The sequence below is a fragment of the Necator americanus genome, chromosome I (genome assembly GCF_031761385.1).
Source record: "Necator americanus strain Aroian chromosome I, whole genome shotgun sequence".
NCBI classification, from domain to species: Eukaryota; Metazoa; Nematoda; class Chromadorea; order Rhabditida; family Ancylostomatidae; genus Necator; species Necator americanus.
Window position 1 is genome coordinate 29,184,555 of NC_087371.1, and position 27,871 is coordinate 29,212,425.

Genomic DNA, 27,871 nt, shown 5'->3' on the forward strand with positions numbered 1-27,871 from the left:
TCGATAATCGTTCAAGGTAGTGAAATGAAAGCAATACATAATATGTTGAGACTAGTCTTAGCCCTTTTGGGTGAAGCCTAAAAACAACGTTGTGCGCTGAAACGTGCGCAAAGGCGCTAGATGGGGCAATTTGGGAGCCTATTGAAAGAAGTCGGTGTGAGGGTGGAGCCTCAAAACAACGTTATGCGCTGAAACGTGTCCAAAAGCGCTTAATGGGGCAATGTTCCTCCGCATCTCCAACCACTGGCAACAATCATTTATCGCTCCCAAGTGTACCAACGAATGGATATCACTGTGTAGCATCGTTAGCAACGGTATAACATTTTCTCAGCTCAGTATCAGGCAGTTATAGTTCGCAGAGCGTTACAACTGACAGGGACTCGTTCTTTATCGACATGGATCATGACATCTATTATTCATTGGAGGTTTCCTTTGAAAATCCAAAACACTTGCAGATGTTTCTATTTCGTGAGCCAATACAACGCATTTTACACTATAATCGTATCGGTTATGGGCCTCGTATACATATAGTCTAAACCAAGCTTTCACGCCGTTTTCTTGGCCAGCGTCCTCAGCATTCCTCACCCGAGGACTTCGAATGCTTTTTCACATAGGCGACAATGCAGGATGTATTGCACATTAGACCCTCAATCTCATATATTACTCCCACTTGGTTCAGTCACAGTGTTTACTCGTAAAACCAAATAACACATCTACCGCAAAGCTGTATCTGTCGTATAACCTGTTCCTAACAAGCTGGCTTTTGATGTTCTCCCTAGGGTATTCAAAAGAATCACATGTCCAAGTATACATGAACAATCCTGCGTCGCACAACGGCACAGATACCATGAGAAGTGAATGCTGTCAGAAGAATTTTCCTAGCCAATGTTTCTGGAAGAAGACCTGCACAGATCATCGCCGTTGTAGGCGCGCATCGCATTTGCTACCTGTGTCTTTTTGTACCTTCTTTTTATAGACTTTTGGTAAGCAGAATATTAACGTTGTTCAATCTGTATATTAAAAATCAAAGGATAGAGTGATTGGTAGAATGCATCGTTTTCGACAATTGTTTGAGATTTACGAACGCGTATGCAGTCTAAAGAGTGGCCTGCATAGCCCTGCCGGTGCATCACGTTGGTGTCTTTATCCTCTTAACTAGACCTCATAACAAGACTCCCAAGGAATAGGAGACCTGGTGAGGCTGGCGTGTCCTTTCATCCGACTGATTTCGACAAACCTATAATATATATTGAAAACTTTTGTTTGATGCTCGTCAACATAACATAACCTTCTCTTTAAATCATATCAAATAGTATAACGCTGACAGATGGAGAGCTCAGCATCTGAGAATGAATTCAACCTGTACTGTTATATGTGGAACGAAAACTCCTCTTCAACAGTCAATGCCGGTGCGCATCAGAAGGTACGCGAGTTAATTGGGTGCAGCCGACAAGACAAGGCTAGTTAAAGGCATCACTCCACGAATCTAAGGTGGTACGGATTTCAGGTGGAGTATTCGTATACGGGATGGGAGACTATGGAGAGGGGAGGGGTGATTCCGTCCATTTCTTCCTAATTGCCGTAAAAAAAAACGGCCAGGAAGCTACGACTTCAGGCGTGCTGGCGCACTATTTTCTACAAGAAGTTCGACTGGAGCATTGTGCGGCGCCGCATATTCCGGACCGTTTTTTACGGCAATTAGGAAGAAATGGACGGAATCACTCCCTCTCCATGGTCTCCCATCCCGTATACGAATACTCCACCTGAAATCTGCACCACCTCAGATTCGTGGGGTGATGCCTTTAAGAAGAGTTATGACATAAGCTTGACCAGTGATCTAGGGACTCCAAAATGCAATGAAATGAACAACTAACCAGAGAACAGCTTGATGGCAGACTTGACAGCCGGCAATTTTTACTCGTACGACAAGAAAAGAAATACATATAAATAAGGCATACACATGTCATAGAAATACATATACATATAACCCATATAAATACATATATATACATATATATATAAATATAAATATATATATATATATATATATATATATATATATATATATATATATAGTCTCCCCATAACAACATGGGACATTTCACACTTTCTTTCAGTTCTTTTTTTAAAATCTGCCATCGCGTCGTTAATTCGAACGGATGTAACATCTCGAATATTTGAGCATTCCTACATCTACGTCTACACTGAATCAATGGTTCAACTATCGAGTTCAACATCAATGCAGTTTCGATCGAGAGCAGTATATAATTTTAAGTTGATTTTTTATTTTTCTTCCTTTAATACACTCAAATTGGTTATTTTCCGTGACTTTTCAATCCTTTAGCACTGACGCATTTGAAAAGAAGAATGTAGGATCATTGCATCAATGCTTAAAAGAAACGAAGAACGAAACGAGTGCTCTTCTTTTTTTTAAAGCATTGATGCAATGATTCTATGAAAAACAAATATAGTTCCTCAGAACATGTCACTATTTTTAATTTACAATGATCATTGAAGGCTAGCAGAGGGAGCAGTGAAAGAAATCTGATGTCCGGCATTAGCCGGACGTTTGTTAGTACATATATTTATTTAACCATTTGACGACAGCGCGGCTCAACAGTGAGCCGCGCTTTTTTAGTTGCGTGGGACAATTCGGCCCAACGCGCTCTGTTTGCAGCGGTTATTTTTCGTGACTTCTCAATTCTTCAGGAGTTCCTGTAATTAACTGGTTTGTTATCTTCGAATATAGGACCAGCAACATGGACATGGAAAGAGATTCCTATATTTCGAAGACAAGAAACAAATTAAAGCGTCAATTGTGAACCACACTTTTTGTGATTTCCTTAGAAATATCCAGTCCAAAATTGGCTTTTTCATTCACTACAAACAATCCAATAAATGTTTTGATCTCATACGCATAGGTGTCATTGGATGTAGAATCCTTTTTCTTGCCCTGTTTACTCATTTCTTCGACAATCACTGACAATATTTCCTTTTCCAAATATATTTCGTAGAAATTGATTGGTTTGTGACAGCTACGACGTGACTGATCATGTAGACCAAACTGTTGAGAAAATTTCCAGTCACCATGAGTTTCTGCGTCGCTTTACCATTCGTCTGTTTCCTCTCACTATCTGACAATGACAATCTCTCATTACTTCTCGAATCAGACTCCTTATCCGCAAGCAGCACTAACGCATCATTGAAGATAGAAAGATTCTCTGTAGTTTCTTCATCAGATTCATCGAGTAGTCTTTTAAAACTATTCTCCAAGCCGTCTAAACCAGATTCGTCCATCTTTGGCTGCTAGAACTCACTTAACTGTATGTAAGCAGAATGAATGAGGGTAAAAAAGTCCTACAACAACGCGATTAGCAATAAATACAAAATAAATAATGTGAAAAGGCAAAAATTTATAGACAGGAAAAAAGTGGTAACAGTGGGACAACGCGGCTTAACGTTTAGCCGCGATTGCACGGTGTCCTAAAACGTGATTGTCCTACGTGCCAGACACGCAAAAACGTGAACTGTCATCAATGAGTTAAATTTAGTGTTCCGCTCTACGTGGTACCCTTCTATACTACACTGAATACCTCTAATTTTTTACTTTTGGTTTATCTATACCAGTTTTTGTCTACAGTGAATGGTTGACAAAACCATAAAGTTCAATAATATAATAAAAGTTTGATCGACAGCACTGTACAGCTGTTTATCCGGCAGAGTGTGTGAACTGCTTATTCCTTGCAAATGTAGTGCTCCTCAAAATATTCTGGTTCCTTTCTTCGCTTCTTTGACTACTATGGAAAAGAACAAATGAACATCAAAAATCTCCTATACCCACAAAAAACATTTTTATTTAGCTCCTAAACGAGCACACAGATTTTGCATGATCATAAAGATGAAACAAGATGGTCAAACATGTAGAAATTCGTTACGTGGAACAAAAACAGTTCAGAAGAATAAATACTTAGAGCTAAAGACCAAACCGTAACGTTATATAAGGTAGATGTGATGAGAAAGACTAACGAATTCAAATTACTACACTGATGAAAATAAACACATGTGGGAAATGTGTGACTTGTTGTTCATGGTGTAATATAAATCGCTGTCGCCGTTCGACTCCAACCAGCGATCATACACTTCGAAAACCTCACGATGGTGTAGAAAAAACTGAGATGGGTTAAGGGTCCGCAACTCATCCCTTGAAACGACATGAAGCCAGATCCAGGAAAAAATCGTACACCACACCTGGTTTACCTGCTGAACCACCAAAGATCGAAAAACTCCTTAGGAGGCTTCTCACGAATTTCTTTTACTTGTTCATCGTTGGCGTACATTAGACAGAAAAAGAAAAGTGTTCCGTTGCCAGAAGTGAACGTAGCAACTTTGTGCCTATTGTAATATGATTTAGTTTTAGAAGTATGATCGTAATATGAAAGAATGCTTTGACAGTAGCGAAAAAAGCGAACACTACGAACAAAGCATTATTGATGTGCATACCTTACAGCAATGACAGCTTTAGGCTCTGCATTAATACCCGTCTCTTCGAAGACTTTCCTATTAGCAGCTTGAAATATTGGCTCCCTGACATGAGCTTTACCAGAAGGAAATTTCCATCCGTGGTGAGTACTATAAAAAATGTTTCCATCTCGATGGTTGGCAACTTTCTGAACCATAAAAAAATGACAATTGCAGATGCGGAACAAAATCTAAAAAAGTCGCACAGTACTGCTCGGCATAGCTGCCTACTTATTTGACTTAAACGTTACAGCCTAACGCAGCTATCCGCATCTTCGTCTTGATGCATCGGCCATGAGCACGCCCGAGTTCGATTTTCAGCTATATCTCATGAAATCTATCCGTTCGAAGCTGTTCCATGATCTGCGAAATGTTACGTCTCGATTGAGTTGGGTTCAAAGCAGATGATGGTCAGACCCCAGTCAACAACGTTAATATTCCACGATTCCAATTTGTGGCTTATATGCGCACTCTTGTGTGCTGGGGCGTTGTCTTGTACAGGCTTTCCCTAACCTAACTTAAACAACTGTAAAATATTAAGGGAAGAGAAATGTGTCATTTACTATGATAAACATTGCTGCTGAATCGAACGAAACATTTCACAATAATTCTCACTGTTTATTCGCATTTCTCCAGAAAAAAAAACTGCTAATTCGGTTGCAGCTCTCATTGATATGCCGCCCCTTGGATTTGGAATTTGAAAGAATAGAGCGAAGAATCTGGAGAATTGAGGAGATGTTGGAGAACAAGGAAGCTAATGCCTCGGGTTTGGTTTCAGTCATTATAAAGATAGTGGGAAATCTTTCCTAAACGAATGCAGAGACCAAAATTTAAGTGCAGTGCACTCGTTTTTAAGGATAGATAGACTTCAAGTATGTGTCAAGAGAAAAGGTCGAGTCACTGTTGGCTCACTTGCAATCAACTATCTAACAAAATAGACAAATAGAAACCAAACTATTGCGATTGGCAAAACAACTCGTAAACGAAAGCAATACGGGAACATTTTAAGAAGAAGTCTAAGAACATAATCGCGTACCGTCTGTGCTCTCTTATCATCAGTATGAGACCTCGCCTATTTACCACGACTCCTGACACGGAAGTGTAGTTACAGCCAGTACTAGAATAATGTAGTTACGCCTTTTGAGTAGCTTTATACGCAAATATAACATTAAAACATGAATATGGTCTATCAAACCCACGTTTCATTATAGACGACGACTAGTGAGTGAACTAGCCAAAACCTATCTTACTATCGTGATCCTTTCATAGGCACTAATCTAACAACAAAATTTGAAGACATCACTCCACGAATCTGTGTTGGTACGGATTTCAGGAGTATTCGTATACGGGATCGTAGGTTAAGGAGAGGGGGGTGTTTCCGTCTATTTATTCCTAATTGCCGTGAAAATGGACATGGAGAAGTTCTACCGAGAAGATCATGCCTTCTACAAGGTCATAATGGGCGATTTCAACGCCGAAGTTGGCCCAAAAAGAACGCCTGAGGAACTTCACATCGCGATTCACGGCCTACAATGGAATGACCAGGGGGAGAGGCTCTCCGAGTTCATCATGACGACTAAGACCATCCATGGGAACTCGCAATTCCAGAAGCCCTCCTCTCTACGCTGGACGTGGGAATCACCCGGTGGAGGGTACCATAATGAAATAGACCACATCATCGTCAATAAAAGGTTCTGCCTGACAGACGTCGCTGTTGTACCAAAGTTCTATACGGGATCGGACCATTGCCTCCTCCGACGAAGATTTTCCTTCACAAGGAGAGCAGAGAAAGCCGCCAAGTTCAGAGAGAGAAATCCCAGAACTATCATCAACTGGGATCTCTTTGCCACTCTAGCCGGCTTTTGGGAAGACTTCGCAATGAACAACATCGAGGAGGAATATGCCCGGCTCGTTGAACACTTTCACGACTGCGCGAAGAAAGCTGAGAGTTCTAAAACCACCAAGAGATGCCTGTCTCTTAAAACTCTTTTAAAACTCTTGAGCTGATACGCCAGCGTGGAGCAGTGCGAGCCGCAGGGAATCAAGAACTCACGTCCGAGCTCGCAAGGCTTTGCAGAGAAGCGATAAAGGAAGACCTTAAAGAGAGAAGGGCAGAAGTGCTGGCTGAAGCTGCAGAGGCTGTGAAAAGCATCCGCCATGCCAGTCGAGACTTCGCCAGTCGCAAGACGAAGATGACTACTCTCCCGAACCCGAAGGGAACAACCACTGCATCGAGAAGGGGGGTGGAGAAAATCATCCACGACTTCTACTCTGATCTCTTCGACGGCCATGTCCATTTCCCTCCTCACCATCTAAGGGAAGACGGACATGTCATTCCAGGGGTTCTCCCATCCGAAATATAACATGCTATCATGTCGGTAAGAAATCGTACGGTACCTGGTCCCGACAGAATAAGACCAGAACACCTGAAGAACCTTCCGCCAATACTCATCAACATCCCTGGCGAGGCTCTTTACACGCCATCTGTCGGAATGCAAGGTTCCTAAACAATGGAATCCAGACTGTTGTATAAAAGGAGGTTCCTAATGACATCGGCAACTATCGCCCAATCTGCTTACTGTCCGCCATCTATAAGCGCATTACAAGAGTGACCCTTAATAGGATTGAAAAAGTCTTGGATGAAGGACAGCCATGCGAGCAAGCAGGGTTTTGAGAAGGATTCAGCACGATTGATCACATTCACACTATTTCGAAACTCATCGAGGTATCACGCGAGTACAAGATGCCGCTCTGTCTCACCTTCATCGACTTGAAGAAGGTCTTTGATTTGGTTGATACGGAAGCGGTCGTAGAAGCCTTGGACAACCAAGGTGTCCTTACTCAGTACACAAAGGTACTTCGAGAGTTGTACAGCAACTTCACGACCGGAATTTCGCCATTCTACAAGAGCATCATCATTGATGTGAAGAGGGGGGTCCGACAAGGTGATACAATCTCACCCAAAATATTCACGGCCACCCTCAAGAACGCAATGCGAAAGTTGGAATGGGACGACATGGGAGTGAAGGTTGATGGTCGACAACTACACCATTTGCGCTTTGCTGACGACATCGTAATGATAACACCTAGCATCAGCCAAGCGGAACGAATGCTAACCGAATTCGACGAAACATGTGGATGCATCGGTCTTCAGCTGAATCTCCAAAAGACGATGTTCATGCGCAACAGATGGGTCTCGGATGCCCCATTCACGCTCAACGGAACGAACATATCCGAATGCACCAGCTACGTTTGTCTAGGTCGGGAATTGAACATGATGAAAGACCTGACCCCCGAGCTGGGCAGGAGGAGACGAGCGGCCTGGGGAGCGTATAAGAGCATCGAGGGTGTAGTGAAGAAGATCAGGAACACCCGGCTCCGTGCTCACCTCTTCAACACCATCCTACTTCCTGCTTTGACCTTTGCTTCGGAAACCTGGGCATTTCGCAAGCAGGAAGAAAACGCGGTGAGCGTCATTGGACGCGCAGTTGAGAGAGTGATGCTAGGAGTATCCCGTTTCACGCAAGTGAGGGACGGGATTCGAAGTTCTCTCCTACGTCAGCGATCGAAGATTAGAGACGCCGCCGCGTTTGCCAAGGAAAGTAAAATAAGGTGGGCCGACGCCGACCCGATAGTCACATTTCTTCACAAAGTCCTTGAAAGAAAAATATGATGCTCTTCGTGTCCCACGCGAAAGGAGGAACCACTGGGCTACTCTGGCACGCGATCGAGCCAAATGGAAGAATTACTGGCGCCCGCTCGACCAGTTCGAAGATCAACGGGAGTCAAGGTGATCAAGGTGATAAAGGTGCCATGAAAAACGGCCCCGAAAATACGGCTTCGAGCGTTCCGGCGCACTATTTTCTACAACAAGCGATTGGAGCGCCAGCCTTGTGCACGCGCCGCATCTTCCGAACCGTTTTTTACGGCAATTAGAAAGAAATGGACGGAATCACCTCCTCTCCATAATCTACTATCCCGTATAAGAATACTCCACCTGAAATCCATACCACCTCAGATTCGTGAGGCGATGCCTTTAAGACTAGGTTCGAGTAGAGGTACAGTATCCGCCAGACGGGTCCAATAAGGCTGACAGGAGGTGCACACGGGGAATGTGGGCACCCGCACTTTTAGGAGCTTATCAACGCAGCAAAACTAGGACATCGATCGGGTTCGTCAGATAAAGTGGAAGCCAGTTCTCGACTTCGTTGTTCGTGAAATTGTATGCTGTATATCTTATTACAGTATTACAAGTGGAGAGAAACAACAACATAAGAGTTACCTTCGAGAATTATTATAAATTGCACAAAATGGCTTGACAACTTTATCCTCATTAGAAACACATCGTTTCATAGGTGCGATAGGGGGAGCCGGACCTTCCTCAGGTGGAGAGGTCCAGCTTATGGGGTGCACCTTGAGTGATGAGAGTCACTTCGCTGACCGTCCAAAAGTTGAAGGGGTCCTTGCGCCAACCGTCCAAAAGTGAAGGAAGTGGGAGCACCGGCTCTGGCTGTCGTATCCATGCATTCTTTCATCACCTCGGAATAGGTTTTCCTAATGAAAATCGAGCGAGCAAGGATGATCACAGACTGCGAACGACATTATTTTTACTAAGATGTACTTGTCCCATTTGAAATTTGTAATGAACTAGGTCGAATTTTATCATTGCCTTTTCTCTGATCCATGTTTCTAATCATGTGTGGGAAGTGGGAATTCTACCTACGTAAAATTATACGTGGGTATGTATGCTCCAAATACAAATTTCAGCGATGCACCGATTTCAACAAGATCTTAGTACAGAAGCACTTTGACATGCATACATCGCAGACAAGATTGTGAAACAATCGATTGTCCGCTGAATACAATAACTTCGTCGATTTGAAACAAATGTTTAGTGGTTGCTTTAGAAGTAGTAAAGACTTGTCAACTGTGGCTTCTGCATGTGGTAGTCACGAATAGGACAAGTACTCAGGTATGCCAGCTATAATCAACATGCCGAAAATACCTATCTATGAGACAAAGTTTGGAGGTGGGTAGAGTTTACTCTGATTCCGGAGCAAAAGCACGTTTAAAGAATCGAAATAATGTGTAGAGAGGTCCTGTGCGGAGAGTAGGGCCGGGGTCAGTGTGATGATGGGACACGACTCTCTCTAAATATAATCCCCTCTCCCCTTCTATGTGGCTGCCAATTCAATATATTGGAAATTTCTTGTCTTTCAAAAGCGCAACGTCAAAAATTAACTGAGGAACGACTAATAAATGTGGAATTCGTTTGCTGATAGAAGCAAAAGAGCACCACGTATTAGAAGAAGCAAACTTGTTCATGTTGTTGAAATATTTCCACATTATGAAATCTATTAAATATTAATTGATTTCTTTAACTGATCCGGACATGATTGTTACTATCCTTTATTAGTGGCTAACGTTTTGGCAATATCGCCTTCTTCAGAGCCTGAAATCGAGCGTGATTAATCCAATCAAACGTCTTATCCGCAAAACAAAGAAAGTCCCACGTTTACTGTTCGGCCTCATAGCTACCAGTAAAGGAGAAAATCATACCTCAGGATCAACTGACTATCCTGCCACTGCTAGATACCTTTTGTGAGGTGACTAGCGCAATTAAATATCAGCCTTAAATAGGGCGCAAGTTCCGGCGTAATCCAGAGGCATTCCTCTTTGCGATTCATCGTTCGGCCCCTGGAGGATCCAAAAAGCCTACAGAGCCTCGCGCACCGCAATACTATGTACGCACACCGAAATCGTGATCTTAACTTCAAAATCCTCTCCGTTATGAAGCCGCACCCTACGACCACCTGATGCAGTGGAGTCACATGATTTCCTTTTGCCGTCTACGTCTTCTTTGATTCGAACACATAGTGGTCTAGCTGTTTCTCCTATGTATTCGTCACCACATTTCACACAGGAAATCATATAAACAACACATGAACTCATGCAATCGCCCTCGTTGTTATGCGGACATATTTTGCACTCCGGTGTAGTGCAAATGAGATCATGTGGCGGATTGCGAATGAGCCTCCGTCTAAGGTTACTAGGAAGGAGCTCCATGATGGCAAAAGATTCTTCAAGATTAGCTTTCCTCAGACACCGCCGGACGGGAACGCTAACCTCATCGGAAATAAACGGCACAAACGGTTAATGCTCTTTTTCTAATAGGACGCATAGGTGTGTAGCCGTTATTGACAGCAATTTTCCTAGCAAACTCGATAGATTCTCGTCTTTCGTCTCTGTGCAAATGGAGGTAGACATGAAAAACATATTTCGTACTACCGACCTTTAAATTTGTGTGGATGAGCAGAAAGAAAGTGAACTATGATATTCTTATTACTAGGTTTGCGACACCACTTGGTTCTCTGCGTTCTGTTTGAAATATGCACTTGGACGTTGAGGAAGGGCAACCATTCTCCTTTAGGTTTATCCCGAATGAACTTTATATACTTCGACTGCTCATTTAGTACCTTGAAACGGTTGTCCATCTCAATCTCAATTTTAGCCACGAAAGCAATGGCGAGCGTTGGCACAAACCGTTGCCTCATGGTAAGACCCCTGATTTGCGCAAAATAGTTGCTCGACCATCTAAAGACAGTGTATTTGAGACATTCTCTGAGAACAGCCATCAACTCCTCCACAGGAAAACCATACAGGTCTAATGAGCTCCGGTCTTCTTCTTCCTAGCGTTTGTCCCGCGTTGTTGCAGGGTCCGCTTTTCTGCTTCTTGTCTTCCATTTGGTTCTATCCATTGCATCAGCCGTACACAAACGTGCATCTATCATATCCAGCTTCACACGGTCTAACCAGCGAATCTTTGGCCTCCCACGCGACCTCACTCCTGAAACGTCGAGCTTCAGAGCGGTTTTGGCAACAGAATCTTCCTCCCGCCACAAGACGTGACCTAACCATCTCAGTCGCGCCTCCTTCATCTTCTCAGTTATTGGGACGATGCCGAAAATGGAACGTACAGTGTCGTTGGATACTTTCTCTTTCAGCGTTACACCTATCGTCCCCCTCAACATCCGCATCTCCATAGCGTGCAGCACTCTTTCCAAGGCTTTCTTCGTCGGCCAGCACTCACATCCGTAAAGGGTAACAGGAGGCACAACCGTCCTCTAGATCTTCGACTTCAGTCGAACAGGGACTTTCTTGTCGCACAGTACCCCTGTTGCCATTTTCCATTTCATCCATGCCGCATTAACACGTGCTCGACCTTCTTGATCAATGTCGCCTGTGGAAGTCACTTTGGATCCAAGGTACTTGAAACAGTTCACCTTGTTTAATTCGGTGCCATCGACACGAATTGAACCATCCTCTGTCCTTGGTCCGCACTCCATGTACTCAGTTTTTGATGTGTTGAGGCGCAATCCATATTGCCGCAGCTGATCTTTCCAAGACTGTACTTGTTTCTGAGGGTCATCTCGAGATCCGACGTGAGCATGACATCGTCGGCAAAGAGTAAAGTCCACGGATGCTGATTCTGGATTTCCTTCGTTATCGTGTCCATGCACAGTATGAACAGCAGGGGTGAGAGGGATGAACACCTACTTGTACAGGGAATGACCTGCTTGTTCCAGCAGCACATCGTACAACGCTGGTAGGCTTCGCATAAAGCAGCTTCGTCCACGGCACATATTCTTCTGGTACTCTATGCGACCTCATGGACATCCATAACAGCTCATGTGGGACACGGTCGAAAGCTTTCTCGAGATCGAGAAAAGTAAGATGCACACTGCGGTTCTTCTCTCGATGTTTTTCCAGGAGGATTCGGACAGCATGGATAGCATCTATAGTGCTGCAGTCCTTTACAAAGCCGCACTGGTTGAGTGAAACGCTAACAATTTTCCACAGACGAGCTTCCAGGACACGCTCAAAAACCTTCATCGTATGGCACAGCAGTCGTATAGGCCTGTACGAGGTGCAGTCAGCAATGTCTTCTTTCCATTTCCAGACAGGTACGGTCACGGAAGTTTGCCAAACGTCTGGAGTCCGTCCTTTTGCAACGATCTTGTTAAATAGTGTTGCCACACGGACCCTCGATCTCCTAACAGCTTCCAGACATCAGCAGGTATGTCATCAGGACCGGTTGCCTTGTTCGACTTCATTTTTGCAAGGGCAGCACTGACTTCGCATGGCTGGCAGTAATTGGGAGAACAGGACCCTCGACGCTGGGTACAGTTGGGATGGGAGGATGACAGAACTCTTCGTTACACAAGTGATTGTAGTACTCTCGCCACCTCTCCAGGATCTGACCAGAGCGGCGCAGAACGGCTCCATCAGCTCCCTTAACGATTTTGGTGTGCTCCATATCCAACGTTGAGCGATGACGCGCTCTGACTAAACGATACATTGCCCGCTCGCCTTCTCTAGTATCAAGCATGTCGTACACAGCCTTGTAGCCATCCGACTTCGCCTTGAAGACTGCCTTTTTAGCCTCCCTCTTCGCCGCTAGGTAAGCACCCCGATCTTCAGGCTAACGCGTCCTTCACCAGAGCTTATACTTGGACTTCTTCTCACGAATTGCCGCCTGAACTTCCTCGTTCCAAAACCACGTAGCCTTTTGTACCTTGGGCTTACCTAGAGTCGTCTTTTCCAGAGTGTTCTCCGCGGTCAAGCGTATAACGCTGGAAGTAGACGACCACATTTCCTCCACACTACGAGTAGGGTGGGGAAGTGTAGATGGAGCCACGGACGCGAAAAATACCTCCTTTCGATCCTTCAGATTCCACCATTTGATGCGCTGTGTTTCAGTCCTTGGATGTCTCTTCCTTGGACGGGAGATTTTCAAGTCCGTAACGAGCAGATGGTGTTGGGCAGCGACATGGTCTGTAGGGATAACTTTTGAATCCTGCAGAAGTCGGCGATCTCGTCGGTAACATCCAGAAATCTATTTGTGTTTCACGACCGCCGCTGGTGTACGTGATCAAATGCGATTTTCTTTTCCGATACTGCGTGTTAGCAATGATCAAGTCACTTGCAACAGCATACTCCAGGATTCGCAATTCGTTGCCGTTACGAGCTCCATAGCCGTATCCACCATGACAACTCTCGAACCCGTCTCTCCGAGAACCGACATGTCCGTTGAAGTCTCCTCCAATTAGAAGTACTTCTTCGCCTTTCAGGGATTGGACGTACTGCTCCAGATCCTCCCAAAAGCTTGCCTTCTCTTCTTCACTACAGCCCGCCTGTGGCGCATACGCAGAGGCGACTCGTAATTCCACTTCTCCTGTGTCTACTTTTACAGCCATCAGGCGATCCGATAGTCGATCCGCTGCTGTGACGCTGTCTCTAAACGACTCTTTCAATATGATACCAATGCCCTTGCGATTTGATGTGCCGTGGTATATGAGCTTGTAGCCATCGCCTAGTTTTCTTGATTTGGAGCCTTTCCAGCGAGTCTCTTGTACACAACATATGTCAATACGGCGTTTTCTGAGACTATCTGCCAGTTCACGACTTTGTCCAGTAAGCGTTCCAAGGTTAAATGTTGCCAAGCGCACTGGCTGATGCTGGCGATGGCCGACTAGCTTCTTGGCCGGCTCCGTCCTCTAGCCGGTAGCCCCCGCATATTTGCCACATTTTCCGGGCGACGACAATGCGCGTCGCTTATGGGGTACGCCCTAGCTTCTGAAGAACACATAGTAGACATTAGTAACATGGCGCGACGGGGATGTTGTCCTCGGTCGGCTTGTCGCACTAGCAAGCTACCAGCCTGGCACCGGAATCGTGGTACTACCTTCTCACTTAGCTAGCCTGTAGCCTTGACCCAAGGACCGGGCTACTAGCCGGACACCTTTGTGGCATGGTTGAACCTGCCGAGACGAAGTCTCGCCACCATAGCTGCCGATGGCCAGGGCCACCGCTGCGCCGCTTTGAGGCGTGAGGTAGGATTTGCAGCAGGTCTAATGAGCTCCGGTGTTAAAGTTAAAAGTTCAAAAACTCCCTGTATGGCCGAGTCGTTGGAGACGTTCGTGTAAATACAGCAACATCGAAAGACTCCGATACATGTGTTATCAAAATGCGTGTTCTTTAGTTGGTCCAAAAACATATGGGGGTTTGTAAGGTGGGCTGGTTTCAGCAGTTGCACCAACACTATGTTTAAGAATCAAGCAATCATGCCTGTAAGGCCTCCTACGCAGTTTATGATAGGTCTTATCTTGAACGTTGAAGGATCTTCAGAGGCAAGCTCACTGTCAGAGTTCAGCTTGTGAGTTTTTATTAGAAGGTAGAAGACAGGACATACAGGTAACTCTGTTTTAAGCCGGACTGCAGTGGAGGTCGTGTGGGTAAATGTGTTGACTTACTGGATCTCATCCATACTCTATTGAGTCTGCGGTTTGGCGCTAGAAAGTCTTCGACAGTGGAAGAGCGATAGAAAGAGCTGTCTTGGAGATGACATAATGTGCAGGCTTCGTCTAGATGACGAGGATTGAGTACAAACTCCCACTAGTAGATAGCCTGATAGTTTCAGACACATAACAAGATCAAGAACTTCCCTAAAGCATAAGCGCTGTTCGTGTGTAGTCTTTGGGTGACACTTTCTCAATCTGTAACGTTGAATAGTTCATCTGCAAAAAGACAAAAATTAATATCTGTCACGGCGTTAGGTTCCTGTTGACTAACGAAAGTGCGTGGGAAGGGTATAGGTGGAAGCGCTTTATACTGCTGCTCGGCAGTCTCAGTGGTACTCGATTTTGCTTCTTAACGGAGACAATCTTTAAGTTCTTGTAAATTGCAGGTGATTTTGCTCAGAACCGCGGTAGAAATAGGTTGAGATCGTAAGAAACTGGGTCCTAATTCTAGCGCTCAATGCATGTTCTTTGATATAGAAATGCCTCCAAGTACGGTAACTCGAGAGTTGACAGTCGAACTGCCGAACACTATCGAGTGAACTCCAACAAGCCGCTCTATCCAGACTTCTGCGATATCTCTGTGTGCCTTTTGCTGCACTGCAGGAAACATGCATGAGAGATCCGCCCGTAATCAGCATCGAAAATTACACCACATACTGTGGCGATGCTGATGAGAACAAAGTAGGTGGCTGCACGATAGCTGTGAGGAACGATTACAAGAACCTGGTGGAGGAATTTGGCTCAACGTCGTCTAGATGCGCCTTTTTACGAGTGCGGGATCGCGGAGGACGTAAACTCTGGATCGTAAGTGCTCCGCACCTACGGAAACCGCTGAGGACAACAGTAAGGACGCCTTCTATGATGAACTCAATGCGTTGATGTCTAAAATAGCAAGCCAGCAGGTGGTCATTGTCGGAATCGACGCAAATGCGAAGATGGGACTCGAACAGCAATCCGATGTGCTAGGAAAATGGTGCTATGCAGCGGAGTGCACGTCGGAGAACGGTGACCGTCTGGTCGACTTGTGCGAACAGACAGGCCACATCATCGCTTCCACGTTTAAGAGGAATCATCGACGCCAGGTGCTCACGTGGCAGGGGTCAACCCTTTTAACGCCTGAAGAGCAGCGCCAGCGAAGATGAGGACTCTTAAACTTCAGCTCGACTACGTTCTGGCGAGGAACATTCCTCAGTCAGATATCCGAAAATCTGGGGCTGTTTGGGACGTCGCGTTCGACTCTGACCACCGTCCAGTTCTTCTCAGCTTCAAGATACGGTTCCACAAGAGAAACCAAGGAGTTCCTCTTCAACTGGAAATCGACATGGCAGGTCTGAAAGACGATGAATGCAGAAGAAAATTCCGCCAACGTGTGTCTATTCATGTTGGAGTACGGACCAGGAAGAAGCTTAGCGATGCGGATTCCTTCACAAAGTGCATCCAGGACGCTGCGAGGGAAACGCTCCCGGTTCTATTGCCGCGGAAGAAGTTTGCCTTTGCATCTGCGGAAACAAAATCCACATACAATTCTGTATGTGTCGCGCGCAGCGCTGGTGACTTCAACCAGGAAAAGCGTCCTAGAAGGAAGCTGCAACCCTTCCAATTTGGAAGGAACACTTCAAGACCTTGCAGAACCGGCTAGCACCGTCAGCCCCTAAACTTGAACACGTTCATAGACCGACATACGCGGTTAACGAGGAGCCACCGACCGTGTCGGAGGTCCTGGTCTGCATTCAAAAAATGAAGAATGGAAAACCTGGCGGAGACGACGGGATTAGCGCAGAAATGCTAAAATATCTTCCTCTGTCTGGGATTCGTGAGATTACAAAGATCATCCGTTCAATATGGATAGACGAAAGGATACCTGATTCGTGGAGACACGCTATCATAATTCCCCTCCACAAGAAGTTATCCGTCACGGACCCCAGCAATTATCGAGGAATCTCTTTGCTGCGTGTTATGTACAAGGTATTGGAGCGCATTATCCTGGACCGACTCATTAAACATCGCGAAGAACATCGCGACGAGCAAGCTGGCTTTCGTCCTGGCCGATCTACGATTGACCAGGTGTTCATCGTCAGGAGAGTGATCGAAATCTGGCAGCGGTATTCGAAGCCAATGCAACTAGCGTTTCTGGACTTTGAAGCCACGTTCGACTCTCCTCACCGAGGCCGTCTTCTCAACGCGCTGAGCGCCGACGGAGTACCAGGAAAGTTCGTTCGCTTGCTTGATGACATGAATCAACGAACAACTGCTGCAGTTCGAACACCAGCCGGATGTACAACATCGTTTGAAGTGGTAACTGGAGTAAGACAAGGGGCAGTGGCAGGTTTCCTGTTCAATTTCGCAATCGACGACATTATGCGAAAAACAGTCGAGCAGTGTCCTGCCGACATTTTCTTAGCACCATCTGGGTGCCCCTTGACTGACCTCGAGTACTCCGACGATGTTGTTATATTCGCGGAAAGCAGTACGAAACTTCAACATGTTGTCAACCTTGTATCGAAGCTGGCTGCAGCCTATGGACTACGCCTATGCTCTGATAAATGCAAGCAGATGTGGATCTCTTCGAGACCACGAACGGGAATCGTGGTGGACGGACAACCGAAAGAACTTGTCGATGAGTTCTGTTACCTAGGCCGTACGCTGAAGAACAATGGCAGCTACGAGAGAGATGTTCAGCAAAGATGCGCTAAGGCCACTTCTGCATTTAACTCCTTAACGAAATGTCTGTGGTCGACCCCCCCCCCCCATCACCAACGAAGTCAAGCTGCGAGTCTACCTATCAGCAATTCGCCCCATCATGATGTACGGATCGGAGACTTGGGCAGCACCATCAACGGTTATGGAGAGGCTTGACTGCACGGAACGAAAGCTGCTTAGACGGCTACTTGGCTACTTTTGGCCTAGGGTATGTCACAATGAAGATCTTTACGCAGAAATTGATGTGTTATACCGGCGGATCACACGTGGAAAACATCAACATCTTGCACCGCCATCGAAAGTGGCTAAAGTAAATCGTCTTTGCTTCTTTGGTCATATATTAAGGAGACCGGCAGATCGCCTTGTTCAACGAGGTCTGAGGAGTTCGTCGGGTTCGAGCTGGAAGAAGCCACCTGGCCGAAAACGGAAGTTCTGGACTGAGGCGGTGAAAGAGGACCTGAGGACACTTGGCGTGGATAGGCAGTTCAGGCAAGACGTAAGGTTTCGCAGAATATGGAATAGCGACGAATGGATTGATTCTGTGCAAGCTCTCGCAGAAGATCGAGAAAGTTGGGCACAGCTGTGTTCAAGGGCGGCACACCTCGGTGAAGATGCGGGTAATCGCGTCAGGCGATGACATCAGCTCGCCGATTAAGTCAAGTAAGTCAGTAAGTCAGTAGTTTCGCGATCGCTAAGGTCAGAGCGGATTGTTTTTTGACGCTCTTGTGCTCTATCAGTACGCGACCTACTAAGCAAACTGTCGAGCTTTTTCTGTAAATTAGACTAAACCTTAGACCGGATAGAATCACATATCAAAATCGTCCGACCCACTACCCACTAATCTCCTCCAAAGGCGTTCATCCAAAAGTTGTAAACATGTGAGTTCTTTCGAAAAACATTTCTTGATATTGGCGTATAATTCGTCTTGTTTAGCACGTAGACATGTTCGAAGAAGACGCGTTTGGATGTCCACCAATTGCCTGTTGTTCTTTCCGATGAGGTTAGCGTTCCCGTCCGGCGGTGTCCGAGGAAAGCTAATCTTGAAGAATCTTTTGCCATCATGGACCTCCTTCCTAGTGCAAAATTCGTCCGCATAACAATGACAGTGATTGCATGAGTTCATGTGTTGTTTATATGATTTCCTGTGTGCAGTGTGGTGACGAATACATAGGAGAAACAGCTAGACCACTATGTGTTCGAATCAAAGAAGACGTAGACGGCAAAAGGAAATCATGTGACTCCACTGCATCAGGTGGCTTTGGGGTGCAGCTTCATTACAGAGAAGATTTTGAAGTTAAGTTCACGATTTCGGCGCGCGAACCTAGTATTGGCGCGCTAGGCTCTGGAGGCTTTTTGGATTCTCCAGAGGCCCACGGATGGATTGCAAAGAGGAATACCTCTGGATTACATGGGAACTCGCGCCCTATTTAAGCTTGATATTTGATTGCGCTAGTCACCTCACAAAAGGTATCTAGCAGTGGCAGGATAGTCAGTTGATCCTAAGGTACAATTTCCTCTTCTACAGGTAGTTATGAGACCAAAGAGTAAACGCAGGAAGTTCTTTGTTGGGCGGATGAGGCGTTTGATTTTATTAATCACGTTCTATTATACCCTTTCAGATTCTGAAGAAGGCGATATTGGCGAAACGTTAGCCACGAATAAAGGATAACAACAACCTCGTGTCTGGCTCAATTAAAGAAATCAATTGTTCAAAGGCATCACCCCACGAATCTGAGGTAGTACGGATTTCAGGAGGAGTGTTCTTACACGAGACAGTAGATTACGGAAAGCGGAGAGATTCCGTCCATTTCTTCCTAATTGCCGTAAAAAACGGATGCGGCGCGTCACAAGGTTGACGTGCTCCAATCGAACTCGTTGTGGAAAATAGTGCGCCGGAACGCTCGAAGCCGTATCTTCCGGGCTGTTTTCTACGGCAATTAGGAAGAAATGAACGGAATCACCCTCCTCTCAGTAATCTACGACCGAATCTATACGAATAGGCCACTGGAAATCCGTACCACCCCAGATTCGTGGGGTGATGCCTTCAAACATCAACATGCCAAGTTTTATCGAAAGTCGTACATGGATTATATTAAATATCTCTATATATTGATTGATGCGCATAATTCGACAATAAAGTAAGGAGTAAAATGCTTAGGTCGAATTACAGACGAAAGTAGAAGAGAAAGAACGAAAAAAACCAACATTTTGCTCTGACAACGCAATAATGGAACAGCACAGGTTCGACACCGCGCCAAATTTTTTGCGAACGAGATAAAAACTTGGATCGACTTCTAGACGATGTAGAGTTAAAAGATACACAGTTTTCAGTAGTTTTAAATGGATTTGATAGAATTTAATGGTCAAAAAGGCCAAATTCTGTGTGCATAGTTAAGTTTGAAGGATCGCAAATAATATCGTGACAAAAGAACCCTAAGAAATAATTTGGATAGCATTTCACAGATGAAATTTCACTTAACAATATATTCATACCTTCTAGTTTTTTAGTTAGTTTTTAGTTTTAGTTCTGCAGCCTTCTAGTTTTTCTAGGATTAAGTTCGAATTTTCCCAAGTTTTTGACAGAAAAGATGAGAAAAAAGGCATTTTCCTGGCAAAACTTTGAGAAACGGTGAAGCCGTAGAGGTGTCGTGATAGAGCATCTGATGGGGAAAATCCTCATATTGTAACATACGTGCTACAACATACTGAAAGAGGATTTGCTTTGCATTAAGTCAACCCTAGATATCATATTCAAGATTATACACTTTTCGGCGCTCAAGCAATAATAGTTCAGAGAGTTCAGCAGGATCCCCCACTCCAGGAAGAAAACGTTCTGAAAAATTACTTATATATTCGGATAGAAGGGCTAAGGAAATCCCCACATGCAGAATTTCCCTTTCCGGACCATCTGGTCCTCTCACAATTTAGATGGGAAAAATCCAAAAAGGCCGGAAAATTTAAACTCGTTTCAATCTGAATTTCAAAAAAATGACCTAGGAGGTTCCAAAAAAAGCGGTAAGATCATTCTGTAAGACAAACTTTCATCTATGAAATGGTACCTGAAGTACTTCTCGAGTTGCTCTTATCACGAAGTTTTTTGTGATCTTCCAAACCTAACAATCTGCACAGAATCTGAGCATTTTTGATTGAATTAGAATTAAATTGTACTTAATCCGTGTTTAAATTGCTGAAATCTTGAACGTTTGTGAGTAATTTCGAATAACTATCTCTTTCGCAAAAATTTGCCTCAACGGGCTGTTGAACCTGTGTGGTTGCACTATTACATCATCTACACACTGTGCATTATCAAAACAAAATGTTGATGCTCTCATGTTACTGAGTATTGCCCATGTTCGACTGTCTTTGAATCTCGGCATGTTGAAACGTAGTTTTAACTGATTTCCTTGAGCTGTAGCCAAGATTGGTATCGATCTTTATTAAACAGCGGCTAACGTTTCGGCGATATCGCCTTCGTCAGAGCCTGGAAAACTCAAAGCCATTAGTGACCTATCCCCTCAAACGCCTCATCACCCTACAGAAAGCACCCAAACGGTAAGCAAACTCAAACAGCAACACATAGGCTAGTACTTACCTCATTAGCTAGACTTGTTAACTCAGCAGACCACCACGTACCACAACTACGTGTCACAAGGGTTTTATATAGGGACCTCACGGCCCGCCCCGTTGATCAAAACCCGCATAGGTCTTGATACGGGGATAACTCGTTTGTGATCGCAATGCACTCATCCTTCTCGTTCATTTTTGGACTTTTGGCGGTTATCCAAAAGGCCTCTAGCGTTCTGCGTGCTGTGATTTCGGACTCGTAGGATAATATACGAACTTCTACCTCTACTTCGGAGTTTGGATGACATATTCTACGGTGTGCTCCAAGTGGGGTGAAGGTTTTTGGTTTACGAGTCCATCTAGATGCTCCTTGACCCTAATACACAGTGGGCGTCCCGTTTCCCCTATATAATCGTCACCGCACAACCTGCACGTGATACGATACACCACTCCCGATATCATGCAATCACCCTCTCTGCCATACGGGCAAACCACGCAGCTGGGAGTTGTGCAGAGTCGATCATACACACGGTTACGCACCAGCTGACCCTTGAGGTTTGCTGGAGGTATTTCCAGCAAACCTCAAGGGTCAGCTGGTGCGTGTGATGAGTTTTCTCATGTTACTGTCCTATGCTAGAAACTTAGTATCATATGTTATAATGTACGTAACGAGGGTAAAGTGTCGTTGGGGGAGAGCACTCAGTGGAGCCCTTATTTCCAGATCGATCTGATTCTTTACTTCGAGAAATAAGGGCGCCACTGAGTGCCCCCCCCGCCCACCCCCACCCAACGACACTTCACCCGTAACTATTTAATACTACGTAAGATTGTGTTCTGTTTATCATGCGATGCTTCACTACTGCCCACTCCCCAACGACTCCCTTTCTTTGGGCCATCTCATTTTATGACAAAACATGAGAAAACTCATCACAGGCTCGAATATGTGTGGGCTATTATAGATCAAATGCTTGATTTGTGCTGAATAGCACTACGAAACAGCAATGTGGAAACTGCGCAGTAAATTCAGTCAATCAAACTCAGTCAGCTTCTAAACATTATACCACGAGAATGGAAAGAGTTGCTAGATGATTATGACCTTTCAAAGACGTCGTAGTCTTCTAGTGGAAGTTCAATAAACGCACAGCAACGACAACAGAGCCGCCGTTGAAAAGACATCTTCAATGATAGAAGTCTTGTATGTTTCTACTATTAAGAGGGTCATAAAACATCTTCCACATCAATTTACGGTAAGGGGATCTCCCATCTGAAGAGACCTAAGGAAAACGAAGGAGATAAACGCTTCAGCAAGATGTTGCGCGCAAACAAACAAATAAAACAGAAACAGTAACTTCAGTTGATAGTCGAATTTTAAGCAACAGCCAAGATTGTTAACAAACTTTATTACGGCTAACGTTTCGGCGTTGTCGCCTTCGTCGGAGCTTGGAAAGTAAGAACATTTGCAATATATCCTCTCAAATGCTTCATCCAGAACAAGTCATCATCCCCTAGGATATTATACCCGGAAACAAAAACCAAAAAAGCCCAAATCGTTGTGCCTACCTCAGTAGCCGCGTTGCCGTGATGCTAGCGGATATCCACGTGGTGCAATCGCTTGGTTCCGAAAACCTAGCAGCAAAAACATTTTAGTTCATTGTCTTTCCACTCACTCTTGGAAAACTAAGAAACCTGTGGTTAAAAAAACATGTTTAGGACAGCAGTAAGGGTGACATCAGATGTCCAGGAGCAGATCTATGCGATCAACCTAGCGTAACGCATCGCGAATTCTAACGGTTACACTGGTAATGTAGCACGTAGGCCAGATCTTGGTGCGCAGCGAGAATATGTCACAGTGGTTGAGTCGAATAAGATCAATTTCTGCCTGCCCTTCATAACCGACGACTCGAGTAAAGCTATACGGGCTAGTCTGGTGAAATGCGGTCTCGAGAACCAAGTGAGAATAGAGGAAATACCTCCAACAAATCTCAAAAAGCAACTAGTTCGAAATAGAATGTGCGATCGCTTCTGTCTCACTCCAGACTGTGTAATATGTCCATTCGGGAAGGAAGGGGACTGCGTGGTCTCTGGTGTAGTCTCATTCCAATTTCGTGCAAAACATGTGGGAACCATATAATTGGCGAAACAGGGCGACCCCTTTGTGATCGCATTGAAGAACATCTAAGGGAGATGAAACAATCGAATACAGCAACTCCCCTCACCGCAGACAATGTCATGAAAACGTTCCTTTCTACATAGCTGTCACAATTCTATCGTATGAACCCGAAATTATAGCTCGCAGAACTTTAGAAGCATTTTGGATAAATGCAAAAGGTCCAAAAATGAATAGAAAGGAAGAGTGCTTAGCCGTGACCAACGAGCTGGCTCTGTACCAAGACCTTTGTGAGTTTGATCTACGGGGTCATATGCGGGTCGCATCCTAATTAGTATCAGCGGGGCGATTGCACCACGTGGATATCCGCTGACATCACGGCAACGCGGCCAGGCACAACGATTTGCGCTTTATTGGTTTTTGTTTCCGGGTGTAATATCTCTGGGGATGATGACTTGTTCGATGGGGCATTTGAGAGGATATATTGCAAATGTTCTTACTTTCCAGGCTCTGACGAAGGCGACAACGCGGAAACGTTGGCCGTAATAAAGTTTGTTAACAAACTTGGCTGTTGCTTAAAATCCGACTATCAACAAGTTGCAATCTCTATGCCAAGATTCAAGAAAAGTCGAACTTTCGCAGTAACTTCAGTAGTCGCATTAATGCTTAATCCAACGTGTTGGAAAATCTACAGAAAGACTCTTTCATTTACTGAAAACGTTCTTGCGCTATGGTACTTAGGTGAGGCAACTGCCGCGCCAGAATCGAGCTCAAGCTGTGCATGCGCAGACGCGATGCACTTCTATGGCGCGCAAAATGACCATACAGCAGGAAGTCGTTCTCAACTGACAAATGGTTGTCCCGTTTGAAAAACATTTGATAAGGTGATAGTTCACCAAACCACAGATCATTACCGGAAATGAATAGCTGAGTCAGTCAGGACCCCAAACGGTAAACATCTGCCTTAGGGGATCCACGACATGCAGGCTAAAGCTACTACGGAAAAAGGAACACAGAACTTGAACTACTACTGTTTTAACTTCATCAAAGCTTCCAAACAAGCGTATCAAAAGTGAATAGCTAAGTCGTAGTTATGTATTACTTCCAAAGAAAAAGCAACCGAAAAAGGATTCCATAGTAGTCCACTATCACGAAACATGCATGCAACAACTTTTATTCGCATATTTTCGATTTGTATCCGCAAGCTAGTGGCCCTAAAGACGGTTGTTGGGTTAGCTTCTATGAAGGCTGTTCCCATCCTCCTGATTCGTAACTCCACAGAAGTTTCCACTGTTGGGGCAAAGTCGCCCCTTTCACAGCAATCCACGATCAGCGAATCATTCGTCAAATTCCTCCTCCGACTTCGATGCAGGCACCGGCCAAGTAGTAATCAGAGTGAAGTCACAAAGAATCAGCAACTTAGAGGCAGCCATTACGCAAACGAAGTGATTTAACGGTGTTTGCGCTCTATGGACACAGTTTCTGTGCTCTATGGACGACAGCGCGGAACAAGTACTGGCCAAACCCTAGCGCCGCAGAGTGGCCCCACCCAACCACTATAGCATCACGATCTCGAGTTATAAGATACGTGTAGTTAAGTCTGTACTAATAAAGCAGACTCACTCAAGCAACATTGATGATGTATTGGACAGCCATCGCACCATCGTCAATTCCGTTCCGTAATTCGAGTGTGCAAACGTGAAATCATGCTCTGCTAGTATCGGAATGATAGACGAATCCTTCAATAAAAGACTATTGAAAGAATTAAATCGAAGAATAGAAAAAACCACAATGAAATTCAATGTGATATATGTCGAAGTGAGATTGCTGGTCACTTCTGTACAGACTTAAAAAAGTATTTATCGCATCTAGTTAAGAACATTTCAATCAAGGGGAGGCTCTAAGACACCCGTCTACAACACCGACACTTAATCAGTGGAGCTAATTTATAGCGTAAATAAAGAGTCACTTCAATGTTCTACGAATCTCAAGAGGTTACAAGAGAACAATTAGAATGGAGCACGTTGGTTTGATCAGCTCATCAATTGCCTTTAATTCTTGATTTATCACACTGTACAATACGAATACGTATACGTACAAAGCAGCGCGGTTTCCAACTGGTCGCAGTTTATCGCAGAACCCTTATACCACCTGCGGCGTGGTAGAGAGTAGCGAACTGCAGCAGCGCGGCGGCGCGTAACGGTTAGAATCAAAGGAATCTTTGCTAGCTCTACTTCCTCCTCTGTGGACAAGAACAAACGGTAGAATATTAACTATTGTAGAAAACAAAAAATTCCAACGCACCCTCAATGACCATGTAACCCTAAACTTAAAGGCATCACCCCACGTATCTGAGGTGGTGCAGATTTCAGGTGGAGTATTCGTATACGGGATGGGAAACTATGGAGAGGGGGGTGATTCCGTCCATTTCTTCCTAATTGCCGTAAAAAAACGGCCCGGAAGATGCGGCGCCGGACAAGGCTGACGCGCTCCAGTCGAACTCCTTGTAGAAAATGGTGCGCCAAAACGCCTGAAGCCGTATCTTCGGTTTTTTACGGCAATTAGGAAGAAATGGACGGAATCACCCCCTCTCCATAATCTACGATTCCATATTCGAATACTCCACCTGAAATCCGTACCACCTCAGATTCGTGGAGTGATGCCTTTAAGTAGTTAAGCTGATGAAATGCAGAGGCTCAGACCACGTGCCACACATTATATTGCATTATATTGCATCGTACGTAGTACAGGATAAATTTTGAGCCAGAAGTAATAATTTATATCAGCATAATAATTCGTCCTGAATATACTGGGGCCAGACGTAGGAGAAAATGTGAAATCCGAAAGTTTTGAAGTAATGGGTTGTTTAAAGCATTAAAGTAAAAGGATAAAGTCACTGTGGTATCAATCCACTCGGGATGCGCCAACGCGTTTTACTGGAATTCGTAATCGTTGTGGTTTTGGAACGCGTGTTGGCCTATACAATCACTTGCGGAGGCCACCCGGTGATCAAGTCAGTGTTTTTATCCTCCCAGACAAGACTGGTACCAATTTATCGACGCCGGAGGGAAGAAAATCTTGGTTTGCACTTGGGCGGTTTCGAACCCTCGACCGTATGGTTACAACGGACCTCTAACCGACTGCGCCACACCCGCCCCTGTTTAAAGAATTAAAGGGTAAAAACCAAAGGTCAACGGAAAGGTAAGCGATAACGAAAGATCACCTAGAAAGATGGTAACGAAAAGAGGTTTAGAGCGATCAGGTTTCGGTCAAAAACCTTGGGCTATGAGGTATTTGGTAAGATGAAAAGAGCCACACTCGCTTCCGTGATCTACATTCCGACCTCTACGTTTTCTCTGAGGATTACGTACCACATCAATTGCGTGATACGTAACATCTAATTCTACCAGTTCTACCAGAAAAGGGGGCATGGAACCACTGCATGTAATCCGGTCGCTCCAACGATGCAAATTACAACGGAAACTCAATACGGCAATTCACGACTCTTCCACGATTGTGCTAGTGGAGCAGCTTCGGCTAAATAAATTACGATGCTTGGATTTCACAAATTGGACAAAGATAGTTGCCGGCGTTCTATCGAGTAGTAGGAGGGAGACGAATTCACACAGTTCCATTAAAACATCTCTTGCTGGTTTACTTGGGAAAGTTGGGTTGATTTCCTACTGTGAACTATAACCCGATCCTTATCTATTCGCAAAAGACCCCAACATCGTCAATTTCAGGATACTCTGCCTGCAAGAGGCTCCGTGACGGCTGTCAACAATCACCTTCAGGTCAACATTGAAGATGACTCCTTCTACTCCAGAAGCTTCCCACACTTCCAGCGACTCCAGCAGCTGTGAAACAAACTCCACATTCTTCTGTGCTTCAGTGAGGGACCTTGTCTTCACAATAACATCTCCATAGTCTTTTTTAGTTGCCGGTAATACCATCTCTGAAAAATCTCACATCTCAGCATAACATCAATCTAGACAGTAAGCGCGCAAACAATCTCCACCCGAATGTTTCAAACCAAGTAAATGCGATGCAGCGAAAAAACGATACACCACGCATGTCGCATCTGCCTGGTTGGGAATATTCAGCGGCGGCTTGGTTTGCAAAAAGATATAAAGCATAACAACACGTATTGTAGGGTCAAAACGACATGAAGTACGACACGGTTGCGTGGGAAGCGGTGCGGTGGAGCGTAGCGGTTATGGTCGAAGGAGGACCTGTGTTAGCACCGTTTTTTGTTGCAGTTTACGATGATCCCACCTCGATTCCAAGCTGTTTGCTGGCTTGATTTGACCCGATTGTACCATTAGATCCTCTTTAAAAAGTAGGAAAGGAGCATTACAAGACGTACAAGAGAGCATTAATAAATCAGCAATTAACTTTTTTGAAAGTGATTGAAGCCAACACCGCACTAAGGTTGTTAATCACGAAGAAACTAATGATTCAATAAAGGTCACACAGATGGTGATCATAAAGATTCGTTCAAGCAAAAGTTTACTGGAAGAGAGTTAACAGAAAAGGACAAAGGGCATGGCGCTGATGAGTCTTTGCGGAGTTTACCTACGCGTTTGACTACAGTTCAGAATCGTTTAGGGACGCGTATGCT

The 27,871-nt window shown here is 44.8% G+C and overlaps 8 protein-coding genes across 16 annotated transcripts; 3 read left to right on the forward strand and 5 right to left on the reverse strand.

Annotated features, from left to right (window-relative positions):
• Positions 1–2,976: 2,976 nt before the first annotated feature.
• On the reverse strand, positions 2,977–3,297 carry RB195_007191 (uncharacterized protein; the record flags this gene model as incomplete). Its single annotated transcript, XM_064180694.1, has 1 exon — positions 2,977–3,297. The coding sequence occupies one exon, from the start codon at positions 3,295–3,297 to the stop codon at positions 2,977–2,979; it is 321 nt and encodes a 106-aa protein (XP_064037544.1).
• A 741-nt stretch (positions 3,298–4,038) lies between these two features.
• Positions 4,039–5,724, reverse strand: RB195_007192 (uncharacterized protein; the record flags this gene model as incomplete). 2 transcript variants are annotated; one of them, XM_064180695.1, is made up of 5 exons in its annotated part: positions 4,039–4,201; positions 4,258–4,392; positions 4,501–4,629; positions 5,555–5,635; positions 5,714–5,724. In XM_064180695.1, 5 exons carry the CDS (start codon positions 5,722–5,724, stop codon positions 4,039–4,041), a joined length of 519 nt encoding a protein of 172 aa, XP_064037545.1. The 2 variants fall into 2 exon arrangements, with proteins under 2 accessions (XP_064037545.1, XP_013300844.2); XM_013445390.2 differs by lacking the exon at positions 5,714–5,724 and having other exon boundaries at positions 5,555–5,574.
• A 201-nt stretch (positions 5,725–5,925) lies between these two features.
• RB195_007193 (uncharacterized protein) lies at positions 5,926–6,525 on the forward strand (the record flags this gene model as incomplete). The annotated part of the gene is made up of 1 exon (XM_064180696.1): positions 5,926–6,525. The coding sequence occupies one exon, from the start codon at positions 5,926–5,928 to the stop codon at positions 6,523–6,525; it is 600 nt and encodes a 199-aa protein (XP_064037546.1).
• Positions 6,526–7,261: 736 nt separating this feature from the next.
• RB195_007194 (uncharacterized protein) lies at positions 7,262–8,191 on the forward strand (the record flags this gene model as incomplete). The annotated part of the gene is made up of 1 exon (XM_064180697.1): positions 7,262–8,191. One exon carries the CDS (start codon positions 7,262–7,264, stop codon positions 8,189–8,191), a length of 930 nt encoding a protein of 309 aa, XP_064037547.1.
• Positions 8,192–11,207: 3,016 nt separating this feature from the next.
• Positions 11,208–13,171, reverse strand: RB195_007195 (uncharacterized protein; the record flags this gene model as incomplete). 4 transcript variants are annotated; one of them, XM_064180700.1, is made up of 5 exons in its annotated part: positions 11,208–11,642; positions 11,691–12,007; positions 12,072–12,571; positions 12,654–12,993; positions 13,105–13,171. In XM_064180700.1, 5 exons carry the CDS (start codon positions 13,169–13,171, stop codon positions 11,208–11,210), a joined length of 1,659 nt encoding a protein of 552 aa, XP_064037548.1. The 4 variants fall into 4 exon arrangements, with proteins under 4 accessions (XP_064037548.1, XP_064037549.1, XP_064037550.1 ...); XM_064180699.1 differs by lacking the exon at positions 11,208–11,642 and having other exon boundaries at positions 11,643–12,007; XM_064180701.1 differs by lacking the exons at positions 11,208–11,642; positions 11,691–12,007; positions 12,072–12,571 and having other exon boundaries at positions 12,629–12,975.
• Positions 13,172–13,274: 103 nt separating this feature from the next.
• RB195_007196 (uncharacterized protein) lies at positions 13,275–14,365 on the reverse strand (the record flags this gene model as incomplete). Of its 2 annotated transcripts, XM_064180703.1 has the most annotated exons (2): positions 13,275–14,075; positions 14,321–14,365. In XM_064180703.1, the coding sequence occupies 2 exons, from the start codon at positions 14,363–14,365 to the stop codon at positions 13,275–13,277; spliced, it is 846 nt and encodes a 281-aa protein (XP_064037552.1). The 2 variants fall into 2 exon arrangements, with proteins under 2 accessions (XP_064037552.1, XP_064037553.1); XM_064180702.1 differs by lacking the exon at positions 14,321–14,365 and having other exon boundaries at positions 13,275–13,775.
• A 256-nt stretch (positions 14,366–14,621) lies between these two features.
• Positions 14,622–18,216, forward strand: RB195_007197 (uncharacterized protein; the record flags this gene model as incomplete). Of its 3 annotated transcripts, XM_064180704.1 has the most annotated exons (6): positions 14,622–14,734; positions 15,443–15,560; positions 15,782–15,961; positions 16,039–16,407; positions 16,509–17,604; positions 17,666–18,216. In XM_064180704.1, 6 exons carry the CDS (start codon positions 14,622–14,624, stop codon positions 18,214–18,216), a joined length of 2,427 nt encoding a protein of 808 aa, XP_064037554.1. The 3 variants fall into 3 exon arrangements, with proteins under 3 accessions (XP_064037554.1, XP_064037555.1, XP_064037556.1); XM_064180705.1 differs by lacking the exon at positions 14,622–14,734 and having other exon boundaries at positions 15,492–15,560; positions 15,689–15,961; XM_064180706.1 differs by lacking the exons at positions 14,622–14,734; positions 15,443–15,560; positions 15,782–15,961; positions 16,039–16,407 and having other exon boundaries at positions 17,112–17,604.
• A 4,425-nt stretch (positions 18,217–22,641) lies between these two features.
• Positions 22,642–27,203, reverse strand: RB195_007198 (uncharacterized protein; the record flags this gene model as incomplete). 2 transcript variants are annotated; one of them, XM_064180707.1, is made up of 4 exons in its annotated part: positions 22,642–22,648; positions 22,704–22,769; positions 24,874–24,989; positions 27,039–27,203. In XM_064180707.1, 4 exons carry the CDS (start codon positions 27,201–27,203, stop codon positions 22,642–22,644), a joined length of 354 nt encoding a protein of 117 aa, XP_064037557.1. The 2 variants fall into 2 exon arrangements, with proteins under 2 accessions (XP_064037557.1, XP_064037558.1); XM_064180708.1 differs by lacking the exon at positions 22,642–22,648 and having other exon boundaries at positions 22,700–22,769.
• Positions 27,204–27,871: the final 668 nt, after the last annotated feature.